This window comes from Natrix helvetica, assembly GCF_964273705.1.
Source record: "Natrix helvetica genome assembly, chromosome: 2".
NCBI classification, from domain to species: domain Eukaryota; kingdom Metazoa; phylum Chordata; class Lepidosauria; order Squamata; family Natricidae; genus Natrix; species Natrix helvetica.
The window spans coordinates 61,393,090-61,413,810 of NC_138552.1; the positions used below are offsets into that span (position 1 = coordinate 61,393,090).

At 44.7% G+C, this 20,721-nt stretch overlaps 1 protein-coding gene across 2 annotated transcripts in view; it reads left to right on the top strand.

Annotated features, from left to right (window-relative positions):
* The window catches only part of ROR2 (receptor tyrosine kinase like orphan receptor 2), a 169,515-nt gene that overhangs the window by 102,953 nt on the left and 45,841 nt on the right, over window positions 1-20,721 (top strand). For both annotated transcript variants that reach the window (XM_081943265.1, XM_081943266.1), the window contains exons 3-4: window positions 15,893-16,180; window positions 17,635-17,665. In XM_081943265.1, coding sequence (XP_081799391.1) covers window positions 15,893-16,180; window positions 17,635-17,665 — 319 coding nt within the window. The remainder of the gene's footprint in view (window positions 1-15,892; window positions 16,181-17,634; window positions 17,666-20,721) is intronic.

The window sequence follows — 20,721 nt, forward strand, 5'->3', positions numbered from 1 at the left end:
CTGATCAATTTTTAACAGCATATGTACTCTAGGCTAGACCTAATCCTACTGCGGGAATCCCCCCTCTCGCAGGTGTGGCCCTCCGCCCTTCAAGGGCCCACCTTGATGACGGATTCATTAATCCCGAGAGGTGGAGGAAGCGGAGACTTAGGGGTTTTTTAGTTAAATGTTTTTTAAATTCTTTTAGGGGTTTAGGGGTTGGGGGTGGGTGGGTCAGATCAGGAGCGATGACAGAAGGAGCAGAGAGGAGGAGGGGGGGAGAGGATTTCATTCCTATACAGGGCTCCTTGATTCCAACAGTCGTAGGGAGGGGCAGATACGAGGACAGATTAACAACTCGCAGTCGGTTGGGAGACCGTGGATGCTGGTTACACCCGGTCGCTTGTACCAACCCCCGCGTTCTAGGTGGTCAGGATCTGCAGGCCCAGGGCCTGAGGCTGTTGTTATGCAATGCGAGGTCCGTTGTCAATAAGGCCCCCCTCATTCATGATCTAATTTTGGAGGGGGAGCCGGACCTCGCGGGAATGACGGAAACCTGGTTGGGCCACGAGGGAGGGTTACCCCTCGTGGAAATGTGCCCACCAGGTTACCAAGCATTTCACCAGCCCTGGCCCGGGGAAGGGGCGGTGGGGTAGCAGTGATTATCCGGGAGGACTTAGAGCCGAGGGAGTCCACTGTGCCACAGACGTCCGGATGTGAATCCCTTGTTGTGAAATGGGGCCCTGGGAGGCAGTTGGGCCTGCTGATAGTATACCTGGCTCCCCGCCATACATCAGCGACCCTGCCTGAGCTCCTCGAGCTGATCTCATCGGTGGCGGTTGAGACCCCCAAACTTTTAGTGATGGGGGTTTTAACCTGCTGTCGGTGGGAGAAGCATCAGAGGGGGTTCGGGAGTTCATGGCTTCCATGATAGCCATGGACCTGACTCAAATGATTCAGGGCCCAGTCACACCTTGGACCTTGTTTTTGTCTCTCGCCAGTGGTTGAGTGATCTGGGAGGAGTGAATTTAACCATCACTCCTCTGTCATGGTCAGATCACTCACTCCTCCGTCTTGACTTCCCTGGTGCTACCCCTCGCTGCGGGGAGGCGGAACCGGAAAACACTAGATGGTTCCGCCCCAGGCGCTTGATGGAACCAGACAGGTTCCAGACGGAGCTTGGGCCACCTCCTGCAGCCCTGACCCGCCCTTGGGTAGAGGACCTGGTGGCCACATGGAATAATGCGACTACCGGGGCCTTGAACCGGGTGGCGCCTTTGCGGCCTCTCCGGCGGCAACGATCCACCCTGGCTCCTTGGTTCACTGAGGAGCTAAGGGTGATGAAGCGCCGCAAGAGATGCCTAGAGAGTCGTTGGAGATCCTCCCGATCCGAATTTGACCGAGCACAGGTACGAGCCCATTTAAGGACGTACCTAGTGGCATTGAGAACGGCCAAACGTCAATATTGTGCCGCTCTCATTGCATCCGCAGAGAACCGGCCTGCCGCCCTGTTTCGGGTGTCCCGCTCCCTTCTGTTTCAGAGGCCGCGGGAGGCCCCTTTACAGGGTAGGGCAGAGGAGTTTGGGAAATATCTGCAGGATAAAGTCGCTCAAATCCGGAAGGATTGGGTCCCCTTCAGTGGCCCAGTCGAGACGCCAGTGGCGAGTCTTGAGAAACCTTTTTGGGAGGAGTTTGACTTGGTTGTCATCGAGGATTTGGACAGATTGCGTGGACGACTGCGACCTACCACATGTTTGCTGGACCCGTGTCCCTCCTGGCTTGTACTGGCATGCTGGGAGGTTACACGCGACTGGCTCCTGGGCCTAGTGAACGCTTCGTTGGGTGAGGGGTCTCTCCCGGCCGCCTTGAAAGAGGCGGTGGTGAGACCCTTGCTCAAGAAGCCTTCCCTGGACCCTATGGAGCTGGCCAATTATCGTCCTGTCTCCAACCTTCCCTTTTTGGCGAAGGTTGTAGAGAGTGTGGTGGCTTCTCAGTTTCCACGACATCTGGAGGAGAATGATTATCTAGACCCGCGCCAGTCCGGCTTTCGCCCTGGGCACAGCACAGAGACGGCCTTGGTCGCGTTGGTAGATGATCTCTGGAGGGCCAGAGATAGGGGCTGTTCCTCTATCCTGGTCCTATTAGACCTCTCGGCGGCTTTTGATACCATCGACCATGGTATCCTGTTGCACCGACTGGAGGGGTTGGGGGTCCGGGGCACCGTTTTGCGGTGGTTCGGCTCCTACCTCTCCGGCCGGACGCAACGTGTGTTGGCAGGGGAGCAGAGGTCGACCCTAAGCCCCCTTACTTGTGGGGTGCCACAGGGGTCGGTCCTCTCGCCACTCCTGTTCAACACATACATGAAGCCGCTGGGTGAGATCATCCGTGGTTTCGGGGTGGGATATCATCTGTACGCTGATGATACTCAGCTGTACATTTCCACCCCGAACCACCCCAACGAGGCCGTCGAAGTGATGTCCCGGTGTGTGGAAGCCGTACGGGTCTGGATGGATGACAACCGACTCAGGCTCAACCCTTCCAAGATGGAGTGGCTGTGGGTTCCGGCTCCCTGGTTCAACCAGATAATTCCATCTCTGGCCATTGGGGGCATTCAATTCGCCCCTGTGGAGCGGGCGCGCAATTTGGACATCCTCCTGGATGCCAGGCTGTCCATGGATGAACATGTGACAGCCGTGGCCAGGGGGGCGTTCCACCAGGTTCACCTGGTGCGCCAATTGCGCCCCCTATTGGACCGGGACGCCCTACGCACAGTCACCCATGCGCTGGTGACGTCTCGCCTGGACTACTGTAACGCTCTCTACATGGGGCTTCCCTTGAAATGCACTCGGAGACTGCAGTTGGTCCAGAATGCGGCCGCGCGGGTGATTATGGGGAGTACTAAGTACTCCCATGTGACACCTCTCCTACGCGAGCTGCACTGGCTTCCTGTGGTCTATCGAGTGCGTTTCAAGGTCTTGATTACGATCTTTAAAGCGCTCCATGGCTCAGGACCTAGTTACCTGCGGGATCGTATTCTGCCCCATATATCCCTACGACCCATCCGCTCGCACAGAGAGGGACTTCTCCAGGTGCCGTCCACCAGACAGTGCCATGGGGCGGCGCCTAGGAGCAGAGCCTTCTCTGTGGCGGGCCCAGCCCTGTGGAATGACCTTCCCCCGGATATTAGGACCACTACTGACCTCCGCTCCTTCCGTGTTAAGCTCAAGACCCACCTTTTCCAAATAGCTGGCCTGGCTCAACCATAACTTCGTAACGCTCCTGATGGGTTTTTTAATTTAGTAATTTTATTTAAGGGGATTTTAAATTGTGTTTTTAATTGTCTTTCACTTATAAGTCAACTCTCCTCCATGCACATATGTATATGTCTCTGTTCTTTTTGTATATATGTTTGTCTTATGTGTATTTTTATCCGTTTTGATTGTACGCCGCCCCGAGTCCTTCGGGAGAGGGTTGCGGCTAATCAAATAAAATTATTATTATTATTATTATTAAGCCTGCCCTCAACTGAAAGTGGGTGTGTGGGCAGCCGCCATTGTTACTCAAGTTGTTGCTGAGCTCCTGAAGAGCCATGCTCATGCTGGCGATCCAGAGGGCAGGGAGAAGAAATTTCTCTTCTGCCTTACGACCTCCTCTCCTCCTCCTTTACCCAAAGTGAGATGCAGCTAGCAGAGAAATCCCCGCGGTGGCCCAAGGCCAAGGTGCCCCATTTTAAAGTTGAGCCCCTTTTCTGTGCCAAGTGGGAAGGGAGCCTAAGCAAAGGAGGAGGGGGAGAGCCGGGCAGAGGAAGGGAGAAATCCTAGCGAGGGATGCCACCAACTATAAGCCAGTTGATCAGGGCGGCATGCTGCCACACTTTGCAGGTGCCGGAGCCCCACGTGGACCTCTTATGGGATATTGGGCAAACTGGTTCTGGGAATCCCCCCAAAAAAGACCGACCACCCGTTGCTCTGGTTCCTGCAGCTTTTTCTGGGGTTTCTTTTAAAAAACGCCTCTCCAGATGATATTGAAAACCTGCGAGGTTGCTTTGAGAGGGGGACAGACAGGCAGCATCATTCAAGATCATCTGGAGAGGTGTTTTTTAAAAGAACCCCCCCGAAAAAGCCACAAGATCTGGAGAGATGGGCAGGCGGTCTTTTTTTGGGTGGGAGGGGAAATCCCCAGAACCAGGTTTCCCAGCACCATGAAGAGGTCCGTGTGGCGCTCCAGTGCCTGTAATGTGTGGCACGAGGGGACAGAAGCCCCTGGACCCAGCAGGGAGCGTAAGCAAAGGAGGTGGAGAGCTGGGCGGAGCAAGGGGGAAACTACTGCTACTGGTGGAGCTGCGTTGCCCCGCTGGTTTCGGGGACTTCTGCCCCTCGTGCTGTGCTTTGCAACCGCCAGAGCAAGAGGTCTGTGTAGGGCTCTGGTGGTTGCAAAGCACAGCATGAGGGACAGAAGTCCCCGAAACCAGCGGGGCAACGCAGCTCCACCAGTAGCAGTAGTTCCCTTTTTCATCCATCCAGCTCTTTGCCTCCTCCTCTGGAGAGGCTTTTTAAAAAAGAAACCTCTGAAGAAGCTGCAGAATCTGGAGAGGCGGGCAGGTGGTATTTTTTTTGGGGGGGGGGAAATCACCAGAATCAGGTTGCCCAGTGCCCTGAAGAGGTCCACATGGGGCTGCAAAGTGTGGTACGAGGGCCAGAAGTCCCCGAACCCAGCAGGGCAATGCAGCTCCAGCATTTTCCCCCTTCTTCCGCCCAGCTCACTCGCCTTTCACCCAGAGGCTCTGCCAGCGGGGTGCCTGCCATTTCACTTTCCGAGAGAAGCTCGGGAGAGACATGCAAACGGCCACAACTCAAGGCTCCCGAGGAGGATGCTGGACCCCAGTGGTGGCGGTGGCGCCTGCTGCTGCTCCTTCTGCTGCTCCAGGGGGCTGAAGGGAACAGGCAGGCTGCCACAGCTCCACTGAGAAGACATTTCTGAGAAGAGAAAATTATCCAGTCCGGCTGCACCTGAGCTGGTGGAGCACCTGTGCGATCGGAGCAACTGTGTGGCTCACCTGAACTGGTTGTCTCCCTGGCGACGGGCGGGCAGTTGTGGATGCTCCACCAGCTTGGGTGCAGCCGGACCGGAGCCCTTTCTCTTCTCAGAAATGTCTTCTCAGGGGAGCTGTGGCAGCCTGCCTGTCCCTTTCAGGTACTTCAACCCCCAGGAGGGAGGGGGCCAGGGGGGGCATAAAGGGAGCTCCTTTTGAATGGAGGGGGAAAAGTTCGGCTTCTCTCTGCCATTTAAAGGCTGCAGCAGGGAGAATCCCAACTTTTTTCCTGTCCCTCCATTCAGAGCGGAACTGCTCCAGCCTCTCTCACACACACACGTTGCCCAGTAACCCTAACCTTTGCGCTCTTCTGCGCACTCTCCTCGGCTTCTTGTGACTGCAATAGATGTCCAGAAGTGGCTTTTAGGGCTAATGGGGCTTGGGTTTCCAGCCTAACAGCCCCCGCTGCCTCTGGATGTCTATTGCAGTCGCGAAGAGCCGAGGATAGTGCGGAGAAGAACGCGAAGGATTTTGGCGCTCCGGGAAGCCACAAAAGCGGCTGGGAGAGGCACGTGGCTTGGTTTAGCCTCCCTGGACATCGCAGCAGCAGCCCCAAGCACGCCGATCTTGGCGTTTTTCGCATCGGGGCATGCTGCAAGAGGGAGGGAGTGAAGACCTTTTCCAGATTGCTGGTGGGGGAGGTGCGGGCCCATCACACATGCACAGCAAAGCAAGTCCTGGGAACTCCTTTTTTAAAAAAAAATTATTTTATTTTTTTAAAATTTTGTTTACAAACATGTAAAATACACATACACAAAATTTAGACGTACACCACATTTGTACAATATAATACGAACAGGAGCTTCCTGTTCGTTCTAATAGCAATTGCCAATCGATATCGCTCACCTTATATTATTTCCCCCTTCTATTATATTTCATTTGTATTTCACCATTCTTAACCCTCTTATCTTACTCCTCTGTCTGCTATATTGGCTGATTACCTCTAGTAAGGTTAAACCACTTGGATACATATGTATGTGCTAATTCTCCTTAACTACTACTTTTGGGCTTTGTTGTCGTCCTTCATTGATCCTTGTTTCTTTCCTCCATCCACCTATACCATATATCCCATATCTGGTAGTATTCTGTTTCTTCTTTTCCCTGGATTTCTTTTGTTAATTTGTCCATTTCAGCACAGTCCATAACCTTTCTTATTATTTCATCTTTGCTTGGAATTAATTTCTTTTTCCATTTCTGGGCAAAAGCAATCCTTGCTGCCGTAATTAAATGTAATATTAAATACTGAATTTCTTTCTTATATTTCACAGTCATTATTCCTAATTTAAAAAACTTCAGGTTTCCTTTCTATTTTAACACCCATTATTACCTCTAGTCACTTTTTGATCTTTTTCCAAAAATTTTTAGCCTCCTCACAGATCCACCATAAGTGGTACCGTGTTTTCCCGAAAATACGCCAGGGGCTTATTTTCTTTTGCCCCACGAAATATGCCCTTGGGTTTATTATCAGGGAGGGCTTATTGTTTTGGGGCTGCCGGGCGGCTGCTCCCTTGTGAACTGGCTCCCGAAGAGCCGGGCACAGCCTCAGCGGCGAAGCAGCCATGAGGTAACCATGCTCACGAGCAGCCGCCCGGCAAATCCCCTGTCCAGCCGGGAAGAGCGCCATTCACTGACCTAGGGGGTAATCCCTAAGGTGCCAAGCCATGTGGCGCTCTGCCCGCCCTTCAGCTCCCGCGGCTTTGCACATTCGGGATACCCCCTAGGTCAGTGCATGGAGCTCTGCCCGGCTGGAGAAGTGGGTTGCGCGAGCGCCTGTTCCGCCTGCAGCTTCACCAAGCACTTGCGCAGCTCTCCCAGGCCACCGCCGCTGGCTGCTGCTGCCCGCCACCGCCCGCCGCCGCCCTGTTCTGCTCCGCGCATAACTTCCAAATCCAAAAATCGGGGCCGAGTGTTCTAGCATCGGCCGCTCTAGGACTGCTCTCTATGGTGGGCCGGCTGCTGGAAGACTCTGTCCGGAAGACTCTCTGTCCGGCAGCCAGCCCACCATAGAGAGCACTTGGATACATATGTATGTGCTAATTCTCCTTAACTACTACTTTTGGGCTTTGTTGTCGTCCTTCATTGATCCTTGTTTCTTTCCTCCATCCACCTATACCATATATCCCATATCTGGTAGTATTCTGTTTCTTCTTTTCCCTGGATTTCTTTTGTTAATTTGTCCATTTCAGCACAGTCCATAACCACTCCTAGAGCGGCCGATGCTAGAACACTCGGCCCCGATTTTTGGATTTGGAAGTTATGCGTGGAGCGGAACGGGGCGGCGGCGGGCGGTGGCGGGCAGCAGCAGCCAGCGGCGGTGGCCTGGGAGAGCTGCGCAAGTGCTTGGTGAAGCTGCAGGCAGAACAGGTGCTCGCGCAACCCACTTCTCCAGCCGGGCAGAGCTCCATGCACTGACCTAGGGGGTATCCCGAATGTGCAAAGCCGCGGGAGCTGGAGGGCGGGCAGAGCGCCACATGGCTTGGCACCTTAGGGATACCCCCTAGGTCAGTGAATGGCGCTCTTTCCGGCTGGAGAGGGGATTTGCCGGGCGGCTGCTCGTGAGCATGGTTACCTCATGGCTGCTTCGCCGCTGAGGCTGTGCCTGGCTCTTCGGGAGCCAGTTCACAAGGGAGCAGCCGCCCGGCAACTCTCCCCTTCGGCCAGGCAGAACGCCACTCCGCAACCTAGCGGTATCCCGAAGGCGGAAAGCAACGTGAGCGCTCCCCCCGGCTCCTGCGACTTGCCGCTTTCGGAATAACGCTAGGTCAGTGAGCGGTGCTCTGCCTGGCCGGAGGGGGGGGGGTTATTTTCAGGGGTGGGCTTATATTTTTGCCCACGCGAAAAATGTGGCATGGGTTTAGTTTCGGGACAGGTTGTATTTTCGGGGAAACACGGTAGTATGAAACATGTATTGATTCACATTTCCAGCATTTTGGGGAGGTATTTGTTGAGATTTTAGCTAACCTAGTTGGTGCCAGGTGCCATCTGTAAAATATTTTGTACTGATCTTCCTTGTATGCAACTGATAGTGTCATTTTTAAGTTTGTTCCCCAAAATTTTTCGCATTTATCCAACTCAATATTATAGCCAAAGTTCTGTGCCCATTTTATCATTTGTTATCTCACGATTTCCTCTTCCATTTTATGCTTCAGGGTAAATTTATATATTCTCCCTGTCATCTTTCTATCCAAGCTATGAATTATTTTATCCAATTCATGTGGTTCTGTTTCGATGTCATATATTTTAGTATCATTATTGTGTTTAGTTTTGATTTGCAAGTAGGTTAGCCAGTCAACTTTCATGTTTTGTTCTGCCAATTCTTCAATTGTTTTTAAATTTCCCTGTCCATCAATTATGTCTCTGTATCTTAGCATTTTATTTATATCTATAAAATTTGGATGAATCGTCCTTTCTGTCAGTAATAGCTAATTCGGGATTTTCACATAGTGGATTTTTTTTATTTTGAGCCAATTTTGCAATAGCGCTCTTCTAAATAAATGTTTTTGAAAGTATTTGTGCGTTTTATTTTCATCATCCCATAGGAATGTACACCAACCTGCTTGCAAATCATGGCCTTCTAAGGTCAAAATTATTTTATTCTTTAGCTCTATCCAATCTTTCACCCATGTTATTGTTACTGCTAATGTGTATAATTCCCAATTTGGTAAGGCTAAGCCTCCCCACTCCTTGCTATCTTGCATTGACTTTAGTTTAATCCTCGCTTTTCGTCCTTGCCAAATGAACCTAGCAGTTATTTTGTTTAATTCTTGAAATAAAGTTTTACCTGGGTTAATAGGTGTGGCTTGCAACAAGAATAAGATTCCTGGTAAAATATTCATTTTGACTGTGGCTATACGTCCCATTAGTGATAGCTGAATATTTTTCCAGCTTTCTAAGTCTTTCTTTATTTGTGTCACTAGTTTATTATAATTATCGTCCTTAATTGTGGAACATTTTGCAGACACCCAGATCCCCAAATATTTAACTTTCTTAATTATTTGCATTCTAGTTGTTAATTCCAGTTCCTCTTCTTGCTTTTTTGTCATATTCTTGGTTATCATTTTTGTTTTGCCTTTATTGATTTTTAATCCTGCCACTTCGCCATATTCTTCTAATTTTTTAATTAATTTCAGACTGGATTCTAATGGATCTTCTAGAACAAATATTAAGTCATTGGCATAAACTTGGGCCTTATATTCGTTTTTGAGTCTCAAACCTTTTATTCCCTGGTCCTTCTTAATTTCATTTAATAAAATTTCCAGGGTTAATATAAACAGCAAAGGAGACTCCCTTTTTTATTTCGATCTTCTCTGTTAGTTCCCCGTTCATCAGAACTTTGGCTGTCTGTCTGTTATAAAGTTTTTCTATCATTTTTGTAAATTTTCCTCCGAATTTCATCCTGTCTTAATAGTGTTATTATAAATTTCCAAATTACATTGTCGAATGCTTTTTGTGCATCAAGGAAACCCAGTACCATTTGTTTTTCTGGATGCGCCTCGTAATATTCTATTATGTCTAGGATGACTCTTGTATTATTTTTAATGTGTCTGTGAGGTAAAAATCCATTTTGGTCTGGGTGTATTCGTTCATTTAAAACCTGTTTAATTCTTTCTTCCATAATTGCTGCAAATATTTTATAATCGGAATATAGTAATGAAATTGGTCTGTAGTTTTGAATTTCTTGTAGATCGGTTTCTTCTTTCGGGATTAGCGATATTATTGCTTCCATCCATGATTCAGGCATTTTGGCTTTTCCTAAAACTTCGTTAAACATTTCCACTCCTAGTTCTTCCAATATTATTAGCTCCATCGGTATTCCATCTGGTCTTGGGGTTTTATTATTTTTCTGGTTTTTCAGGACTAATTCCACTTCGGCTAACGTTATTGGCCTGTTTATCGCCTCCCTTTGTTCTTTTGCGATTGTTGTTATCTTTTCTGTGTTTAAATAATGTTTTTCTCCATACTATCTTGCGCATATAGTTTTATGAAGTATTTATGAATAATATACTTTTTTTCTTCTACTTTGTATTGAATTCTTCCCTCGTCATCTTTTAATTAGTATATCATCCTTTTTTCTCTTTCATTCTTCAAACTGTATGCCAGCCATCGTCCAGGTTTGTTGGCTTGTTCAAAGTAATTTTAAAGTAACAAGTCCAACGGCAAAGGCAAAATAAAGGGGGGTGGGTAAAGAAGCCCTCTAATCGTTCCAAAACAGTTCTCTCTCTACTGTCTCCGATACCGTTCCAAGTTCCTGAATTTATTGTTCACGGTTGAAACTGTTCAAAGCTCAAAGTTCAGCTATTCTTTGGAAAAACAAAAGAGTAGAAGGAAGAGCAAGAAGAAAAAAGTCGACAACCAACCTGACTGTTAAACAATCCTTTATGTGCTTTCCAAGTCTTCTCAGCAGTTACTGTGTCCCACTCCTGTTGTCCACGCTGGGTTTTCGTTCTCACTGTGGCCACTTTCGTTCAAGTTATTCACGCTGTCAATTCCAACTCAGGGTCTCTGCTCTCACTACTTTTCAGCAAAAATCTGAACTGCAAAAACAGTCTCCGTCCCAGAGCCTCTTTCTTTCCAGCTCACCCTCTCTGCCAATTTCGCATTGTCCTCCTTTTCTTTGGCTTGTCAATAATAATAACAGATGTCTCGATTTCAACTGCTTTCTCTCTCTGCTTTCTTCTTATGCGGTCGCCATCGCTCCAGTCCTGACTAAGTGGCAGGATAGATCCTCGTCCGTTCAGTGGGTTTCTCCTACCTGCCGGGGAATTTGCCTTATCACCCCAGCGTCTTCAGAGTTCCGGGGAACTTCTTTGCACCAGCCAGAAAGGGTCTTCACTCATTCCCTTTTGCAGCACGCCCCGATGCGAAAAACGCCGAGATCGGGGTGCTTGGGGCTACTGTTGTGACGTCCAGGGAGGCTAAACCAAGCTGCGTGCCTCTCCCAGCAGCTTTTGCGGCTTCCCGGAGCGCCAAGAATCTTCACGCTCTTCTCCGCGCTCTCCTTGGCTCCTTGCGACTGCAATAGACGTCGGCCGGGGCTGTCGGGCTGGAAAGCCTAGCCCCAAAAGCCGCTGTGCCAGCAAAGACCTTACTTCCTTCCTCAGCAGGCAGCAATAGAGAGCCAAGGGCTCTCTATAGGGCTCTTAGAGGCATGGTGCGGATGGGTGCGAGGTGAGCGAGCAAGGGGAAGTTCCACCGGTGGAACCGGTTCCAAACGGCATGCTAGATTTGTGGAACCTATTCTAGCGAACCGGTTAGAACGGGCAGGAACCCACCCCTGGTCTGGAGGTAGGTATAAAATGGAAACAAGTGGACATCACTTCCGGGATCGGACGACGACGGATGTGTTTGTCCGCCGCTCGTCTCCCCGGTGTATCCCCTAGGGGACACAGGAGCCCTTGTAGGGGGGTCCTGCCGAAGGGCGGCCGGCCGAGGCACCCCGCATGTGGCGGCAGCCAGCTGGGGTGCTTTTCGGCTTCGCGTAGGAGCTGGGGAGCGGAGGGGGGGGGAGAGACAGCTTCGTGCTGCCTGCCCTCTCGTCGGATGGCTCCAGAGGTTAAAAGAAGAGTCGGAAAAGTGCAGCTGGAGACTGAAGGTGGGGATCCTGACCGGCGCTCTTGGAGGATTTAGGAGAAAAGCAACAGTCACTTTGTGAGTCTTTTGTGTTTCTGTTCTTGAAGAGAGATTAGAGGGGGGGGGTTTACCATTCCCCCCCTCGGACTAAGCGGCTTTGTAAATGGATCCTTGGGAAGAGAGAGGTTAAAAGACTGATTTATTTGACTTTTAATTGAAAATGACTTTCACAATTGCTGGAAACGACTCTGAACTGTTGTTTTAAAACAAAAAACTTTCGGCGACTTCTTTCCTTGCGAAGGGGAGGGCCAAGATGGCGCTCGCCCCTCTTTCTTTGTCTTTATGCAAATGAAGTCTGTCCTTTGAAGCTACTCCCAAAGAGAGAATAAAGAAAAGTGGATTGTTTGTTTACTCTCCCAAAGGGAAACTGGGACCTCCTCCTGTGTATGGATCTTCTGATCTTTGGCTGACTTTTCTCTTCATTCATCTTGGTGTATTTTACTCTTGGAACTGCAAATTGGGTGCCGTTGCGATTGTTTTCCTTTGGAGACCAGCGTAGCTGTGAAACCCTCTGACACCACTTTCCTTGGCAAGGATTTGTATCTCTGAACTTAAACAAATGGCGGCAAGGAAACCCCCTACCGGCAAAGCGCACTCAGCCCCCTCATCGGCTGCCCCAAGCCCCATGATGCAACAGTCCAAGATATCGTCAATGTTGCAGAAAGCAGTGGCTGGGGAGGATCCTAAGGAACTATCTGTTACGGAAATGTTTAAAGAACTCATGAAGGGACAGAATGAAATGAGGGCTGAGATCAAAGAAGAACTCAGAGTGGTCAAAGAACATATAGCTGGAAATACACAGCGAATTTTGGTGTTAGAGGACGGAATGGCGGGGCTGGGGGAAGAAGTGAAAGCAATGCGCAAGGGAAACACAGATATGGAAAATTTTCAGACAAAAGTAGAATTTGAAAGAATGTCCTTTTTTCTTAGATTCCAGAACTTACCAGAAACAGAGAATGAAAACCTTAAAGATATTATGAGTACAATTTTAGCAGATTATCTCAAGATAGATAAAAAACAAGTATGGTGGGATATGGATCTAGTACAGTGGTCAGCAAGCCGCGGCTCGCGAGCCACATGCGGCTCTTTACATACTTTAATGCGGCTCTTCTGTGTGCCAGGCGCCCGCTCCCCTCCCTCCTCTCGGGCGGCCGCCCCAAAAGTCAGGACTCTGCAGCTAGCCTCTGTCAGTGCGCGCCCTGTGTGCAGCCCCGGCGGCCGGCTCCACACAGCTCCAGTCGGGTCATGTGCACTGTTCCCTCTATGGTGCGCGCATACGCGGCCGCGCACGTGCCTAGACTACGCCACGCACTAATTTCTAACTGCCGCGCAGCGTCAGCGTCGCGTATTTGGTGTGGACACGTGGTCTCCAGCCAGCTCCAGCTAAACGCAGTTCATTGCCGCCTGACTTGTGACTTCAGGATTCTCCTTAATCAGTGTAGGTCAAAAATAAAAAAGGGAAAGGGGCACTTCAAAACAAGCGCCCCTTCCCTTTTTTCTTTTCGACCCACAATGATTAGGGAGGATCCTGAAGTCGGGCGGGGCTGAGAAGCAAGGAGGCAGAAAAAGAAACGGAGGCCAAGGAGCTTCCCCCCCGCCCCCTCCCAGCAAAAATCTAACCAGGGAGCCAGGCGGGCAGTAGCAAATTGCGTGATTGGTTAATTTGCTACTGCCCACGCGGCGTGATCGGCTAATTTGCTACTGCCCGCCCGGCTCCCCGGTTAGATTTTTGCTGGGAGGGGGCGGGGGGGAAGCTCCTTGGCCTCCGTTTCTTTTTCTGCCTCCTCGCTTCTCAGCCCCGCCCGACTTCAGGATCCTCCCTAATCATTGTGGGTTGAAAAGAAAAAAGGGAAAGGGGCGCTTAAAGTTTCAAAATATTGGAGCAAAATATCGCTTCAGAGGCAACAGTTCTCATGGGGAATTAGCCCTGGAGTTTCACTGCCCCACCCGGTCAAACCTCGCTTTCCGTGTATGCCGCGTGATCAGCTAATTTGCTACTGCCCACCGGTTCCCTGATAAGATTTTTGCGGGGGGGGGGGAGAAGCTCCTTGGCCTCCGTCTCTTTTTCTCCCTCCTCGCTTCTTGGGGCTCCACCAATGGGGGAGCAAGGCCTGCCCAGCGCCAGGCTTTGGGCTAACACAGAGGTCTGCAAAGTTGGCTGTTTTAAGACTGGTGGATTTCAATTCTCAGAATTCTGGGAGTTGAAGTCCACCAGTCTTAAGAGCCAATTTTGCAGATCCCTGGAGAGCCCGGTCACATGACATGACATCATGCTTTGTGACCACATTTCTGACTAATAAAAATTCCAGTCCCACCCACGTTGTAATGTTAAATCATTTGGATCAAATTAAAATCACTACTTTATAAACAAAAGGAAGGTGTTTTTTTCCTCTTATTTGTTATGGTAGAGCCATTTTAACAATCTATTTAATTTGCAAGTAGTATGGAGTTTAGAAATTTTTTAGAATTTTTTAGAATTTTAGAATACCATCCTATGTATTTTTGGTTTTAAAAATGTGGCTCTCAAAATAAATTTCAATCGTGGTTTTGGCGAGATTTGGCTCAGTTGAAAAAAAAGGTTGCCCACCACTGATCTAGTATATAGGATAAATTCAGCATATGCTAGAAGACACAATGTTCCAAGGGAGATACATGTTAAGTTTGTCAGGAGATCCACAAGGGACGAGGTACTTGCGACCCAAAGGCAGGGACCATTGAAATACAAGGGTGAAGAGATCACCATTCTCAAACAGATCCAGAAAAAAATAAGAGATAGAAGGAGGAAATTTTCCTCCCTAGCAAAAAATTATATGAAAAAGGGATCTGGTTCAAATGGCTGATTCCGGAGGGGATGTTAATCTTCTGGGAGGGAAATAGGATCAGAATCAATACAGTCCAGGAGGCGGAGGCCTTCATTAAAAAGAATTTTCCACTCTCAGAGGAGGAATTGAGTGGGAGTAGTGAAAGAGACAGTAAAACACAAGATAGTAAGATCCAAGACGGAAAGGAGGGGGGCACTGAGGCTCTCTCTGGCAACAGGGAGGAAGAAGCAATATCGAAAAGGCTCAGATCTCAAAAGTAAAATTATCTGGAACAATAGCAGTTAGTGATATATTAGAAAACGACAAAGAGAAACATGTAGGAACACAAGACTAACAATATAGAGTAAGATTTGGTTTACTGTTTTCTTCTATAAATTTGTTGTACAATGTTATATAAGTGAGTATCGTGCTGGGATCTCTACCAGCAGTATGAAAGCTGCCAAAAAAAATTGTATACCTATTTACCCTCCCCTATATATTTGAAAACCAATAAAATTTTGTTTTAAAAAAATGGAAACAAGTGCATTTTTACATACGGTACTTTGAAATATTGACTAAATGTTAATTTTCCCTGTCAGGGTTTAACATATTTTATTCTGATAGGTAAATATTCTTGAAAACAGCAAAAAGAATGGAATAGAATAACAGAGTTGGAAGGGACCTTGGAGGTCTTCTAGTCCAACGCCCTGCTCAGGCAGGAAACCTTGCACCACTTCAGACAAGTGGTTATCCAACATCTTCTTAAACTGTTCCAGTGTTGGAGCATTCACAACTTCTGGAGGCAAGTTGTTCCACTTGCTTTATTGTTCTAACAATCTTCTAAATAGAAGAATGAAAAATAATGGGATTCTCCCCTCAGGTTATGTTGGTTTTCAGGCAAAGGATTATTGATGTAAAATTATAACTGAACATAATAAATTCTCACAAAGAATACAACTGGATTAATCGCATTTTATTTTAAAGGACTATTCTGCCTTAATCATCTTACAAGTGATACATTTCATAGGGTTTTTATACTATTGTGATTTGATACCTTGCTATCAGTTGTGCTGGAGGATACATTTTTCTCTTATTTAGAAAGATTTTGCCCCTTGTGGGGACAGGAATATTGAATCACAGGCTCACATTTTATTTCAGGACCAATATCTCTTTTTAATTCATTTCCTGAACAGAGACAATATTTTTGCATGGTTTTTTTCCAGCTGAAAAAGATGCTAAAATAATCTTTACCGTGGTCAGTTTGTAACTGTAGATGGTACAATTTATGCTTGGATAATAGTAAAGTAGACTAAATGCAGTCACATAAATAGTTATCTGCTTATCTCAGCTCAATTTGTAACGCTTCTGCTTTCTGTTTAATTTCTTTTAGGTTACTTTTTGACCTTTTTGGAACCAGTAAACAATATCACCATTGTCCAGGGCCAGACAGCAATTCTACACTGCAAAGTAGCAGGAAATCCATCACCCAATGTTAGATGGCTAAAAAATGATGCACCGGTAGTTCAAGAGCCAAGAAGGATCATTATACGAAAAACAGATTATGGCTCACGATTACGAATCCAAGATCTTGACACAACTGATACTGGTTATTATCAGTGTGTAGCCACAAATGGGATGAAGACAATAACTGCAACAGGAGTTCTTTTTGTAAGACTAGGTGAGTAACTATTTTAAAATGGTTTTTTAAAATAATGAGCTTTGTTGCATTCATAGACTTTTAGTTTTCACAATCACAATGTGAAAAAAAAATATTGTTTTTCCTTATTTCCTTATACTTTATAACTTGTGACATGAAAGAAAAGCAATAAAGTCCTTGCCCGGAGCTCTCTTCCCATTAGGTCTATGTTGAATTTGATACCATACCAAATGGTACCAGTAATAAAAGAAAATAGATACAGATGGAATGGTTAGCAAATGTGAAGTTTAGAGAACTGCAGAAATGTGAAATATGATTGGAAAAATATCCTTATGAAAAATACAGACAAATGGTCTTTCATTACTTCATATTTTGTATAATTTTGTTTGAAATCATTATGTTTTTGTGCTCAGACCAATAAGTACCAGTTCCTATCTAGAACTTACAACTTTGATCATGTGATGTAAAAGTTGCATAACTTGAAAAAAACTTAAGTAATTCACTTGGACAAAAGTCTATGGTCCATGGATCTTATTCAGCCACAATGCGGTTTTGTTGAACTCAGTGATGAGTTAATCTCTGCATCCAAAAAGTGCTGGGTTTAATTTTTTACACCTAAAATAATTAGAAATAACATATTTTGAGTTTGTCAATCAGATAATTGCTGATGAGCTCCTCTGTGTCAGATTAGAATTGGATTATAGCAATTTATCTCTTCTAGGAAAGCTCACAGTTAGGTTTCCTTGATGAGGGGATTGTGCCTCTTTCTGACAAAGCAGCATGCAGGAAACTTGTCATTTATGTCATTAATAAGTTCCCTTCTGTGTCTTTTAAATGGATTGTCCCTTTACTGTCTTCTATGGTGTAGAGAATTCTTCGAAGATTTGATGTGCTTGATGAAGAGATTGGGGAGACAGGACTCTATTCTGCTAGAGATTTTTTATTTAACTGATATATATTGGTTCTAGTTTTGCATGTCTAGGAATAGCTTCGCAGTAACAGCGTGTGTAAAGTATAGCCAGTCCTTTAGCTGACAATAGTTTTAAAATATTTTGCCAATAGTTTGATAGATATTGGACCATGCTGGTTGGGAGATGATGGAATAGCCAGCCAAACATTTTTGTAGCAAAATGTAGAGTAGTCTTCATTATAGTAACTCTAGACATTATTGCTCATTACATACATTTAGAAGTGCTTTTATAAATTGTAACATTTGATCCACAATTCTCTGCAGTCATTATATAAATCTTATCTTGCAAAAATTACATTCAAATTGAATTTTCTGAATGAAATAAATAAAAATACAGTAGTCCTACTGGTTAATGTAAGTTGGAAAGTTGAAAAAAAATGACCAAAGATGGCAGTAGCAAACTAATTCTATACTTTTCTCAAAAGCCTTCATGGTTACGTTCAAGTAATGAATAGTAAGAATTAATAGTAGTTTGTTTCTTTAATTATTGTTTATTTATTCACAGGTCCAACACACAGTCCAAATCATAATTTTCAGTAAGTAAGATTTATTTATGTATTTATTATTTAGCCCATTTATTTCTGAATTTGTAAGTTTGCTCATTGTAACAAAGATTTTGGTAAAAAATGTTGAATTTTAGAATAAGGAATATTTTCTTATGTTTGTTTTTTGTGTCATCATATCCAAACCAGATTTACCAAAGAATGGCCTTTGCTTGCTGCAGTTTTAATTTTTACCAGATTTAGTGTACAATAACTCTGAAAGTCAAGAATTGAAATAATTGTTGTAACATAAATAAATTACATTCCAAGGTCATGGGGTTTTTTATTTTTGTTGTTTCTCTAAGTTTTAATCTGATATGTTGGTTATAATTGTATCTGAATTTTAAACTGGCTAGGAATTAATATGAATGTACTGTACATTTATGCTGTTTATATAATTTATTTATATGTCTTAGAAGCAAAACTATGCAGATTTGGAAAGTAAAGAAGTGATATTTAGTGATATAAATATGGTATTGAAAAAATTGTTTTTTTTGGTCAATTGGGCATATTGAATATTGAAATAATAGAATGAGACCAACAATTGTGTGGAGACACTCACATACATAGTCATCTAAGAGTAGTTTTACTGCATTCAGATATCATATATTGCTTTGCAATATTATAGCAGGAATAGGACTTTAACATGTGTCTTTTTTCAGCACAGCTATTAAGTAGGTTAGATTTCACTTTTGATTTACTGCAGTTAAGTGTTTTGTTCCAACCCTAAATTACAACTAATCCTAACAAGACAGTTTCATTCATTCATAGTTTTAAGATTAAGCAGTTTGTCAAGTTCATAGAAAACAAATGGTGATGAATCTTAACTGTAACAAAAGCTTCTTTTCCAGAGAAGAGAAGAGCTGATTACAAAAATGTTATGAATGGAACTCAATTCATGAAATGGCCCTGCTGCCAGATAAGGAAAGGACGCTTGTAATGTTTAAGTTTTCTTACTCTCCTTTTGCGTACTGGATATGAGAGGCTTCCCCAAAACGGGAACCTTCTCAGAAGGTGATTTTCCCAGAATGACAAACATATTGGCTGAGGAATTTTAAGAATTGAAGTACATCAGAAGTACAGATTGGGAAAAGATGTAGGATGGGCTACAAAGAAAACCATGTATTTGGAGGAGGGGGGATAAACTTCCCTTGTAAGTCCCCTAAATGAAGGAATTCCAGAGTCCCTTTCCAATTCCAGATAAAAAAAGATGCTCAGTGTTTAGTCAATTATGCTAATAAAAGAAATCAGATAGACCATTTCAGTAGCACCAGTTCCTCCAAATAATTTTGGGAATGTTTTGATCTGCTTTGCAGGAGCAATATATACTTCTATGCGTGGCAGATATTTTATACCAGAATTGTTATCAATATTCTTGAATGCATGTCAAAGAGGAAGCATGTATTTCTAGTTTATTAAACTTTAACTGAATTGGATCTTCTCAAAAATAAAAAAAAAATACAGCAAAGAGACTTTAAGGATTTCAGTGTTGTTGGCTAACAAGAGAGACTGAATGGGAAACTCCATTTTTTCCTAATTCATAAATGAGATTATATTACTCCAGCAAAAGCAATTACTTGTAGAAATGAGCATTCAATTGACACAAGAAATTAGCCTTGTATTTCAAATAATGGTGGTCAAGCAAGCAGGTATAAGAAAATTGCTTTTCCACAGATTATCATGCCTTGAAAAAAGTAGTTTAAGATTATTTCAGTTGACTACACTCAGGACATTGAGAAATCATGTGAAACTAGTATATGTGGTAATAGTAGTAAGAATAGTAGTGAATAGTAAGAATAGTAGTGAATCATTTTAACTGCTACAAAGCCTCTCTTTCCAAGTTGTATTATTCTTCATGATCAGAATTTTTGCATAGCCTGTCCCAAATATCTTGTTATGATATCAATTACAGTAGAAATAAACTCAAAGTTGATTAATATTATAATCTATTTTCAACAAAATCAAAAGAACTGTATTTATTTCCCATCCTTGTGCTCTCCTCATGAATTTCCACAAAAGGCTGGTTGTATGTCTTCAGCAAATTCAGTGATTAAAAGCAACTTTTTTTTTCAACAATGGAATAATTTTACCATGTATGTTAGACTAATTGTTTTTTTAAAAAACCATTTGCTATTCCCCAACAGCAGGAAAAAAATACAAAAAATAGTGTCCTTTATATGGATGCAACATAGAAAATCTGAAATATATTGCATTATGTAGCTGGTTCTCATTAAGTCTTATTACTCTGAAAGAATGTAAAGGCATTTTCTTGTATTGTAACAAAAGCAACATTCCAGAGATGGGAGTTAGAGTAGGAAGAATCAAGAGTTATCCAAAAACTAAATAACATGCTAGAGGAGATGAGTAACATGTGCAATGTTTGGATGTTCTTCAAGTTATGGCAGTGAGATTCATAGTACCACATGTGTGCCAGTGTGGGTGAAAGCATGTGAAGAAATATTGTAATGTGCCTTGTATCCAACTGCAGTGCACAAACTCCAACAGATGGCCCAATTGCGTTAAGGACTTTGACAGGAATGAATCGTTTATTATAAAATATTATCACAGTCCCCAAAATTGTTAAAACAGTTGGAATAAAAATTGGAGTTTCATTACAACATAGTGTATTCAAGTACTGTACCTCCTAATGCTTTGTACATGCACATTTTCATTGAAATATATTCTGGGAATAGTTATTGGAAAATTGCCCAAGATTGAAAAATTAGTTTTCAGATACTTGGTGTTTTTAAATACATCTTTAGAGCAATATTAAGCAGTTAATAATGTACCACAAAGCAGAAAGTTTCTGAAAAATCTAATAGGTCCTTGTCTGTTTCACAACCTTATTATAGAGCAGTGTTTCTCAGCCTTGGCAGCTTTAAAACGTTTGTACTTTTAAAGTCCAAATCTAAGTATTGGCAATAATTTTATACTTTAAGACAGCGGTTCCCAATCCTTTTGGTTGGGATAAGTTTCTGGAAGATAATTTTTTTGCTCACTTGCACTTCCCCACTGCTCACCTCCAGCTGTGTGGCCCAGTTCATAACAGG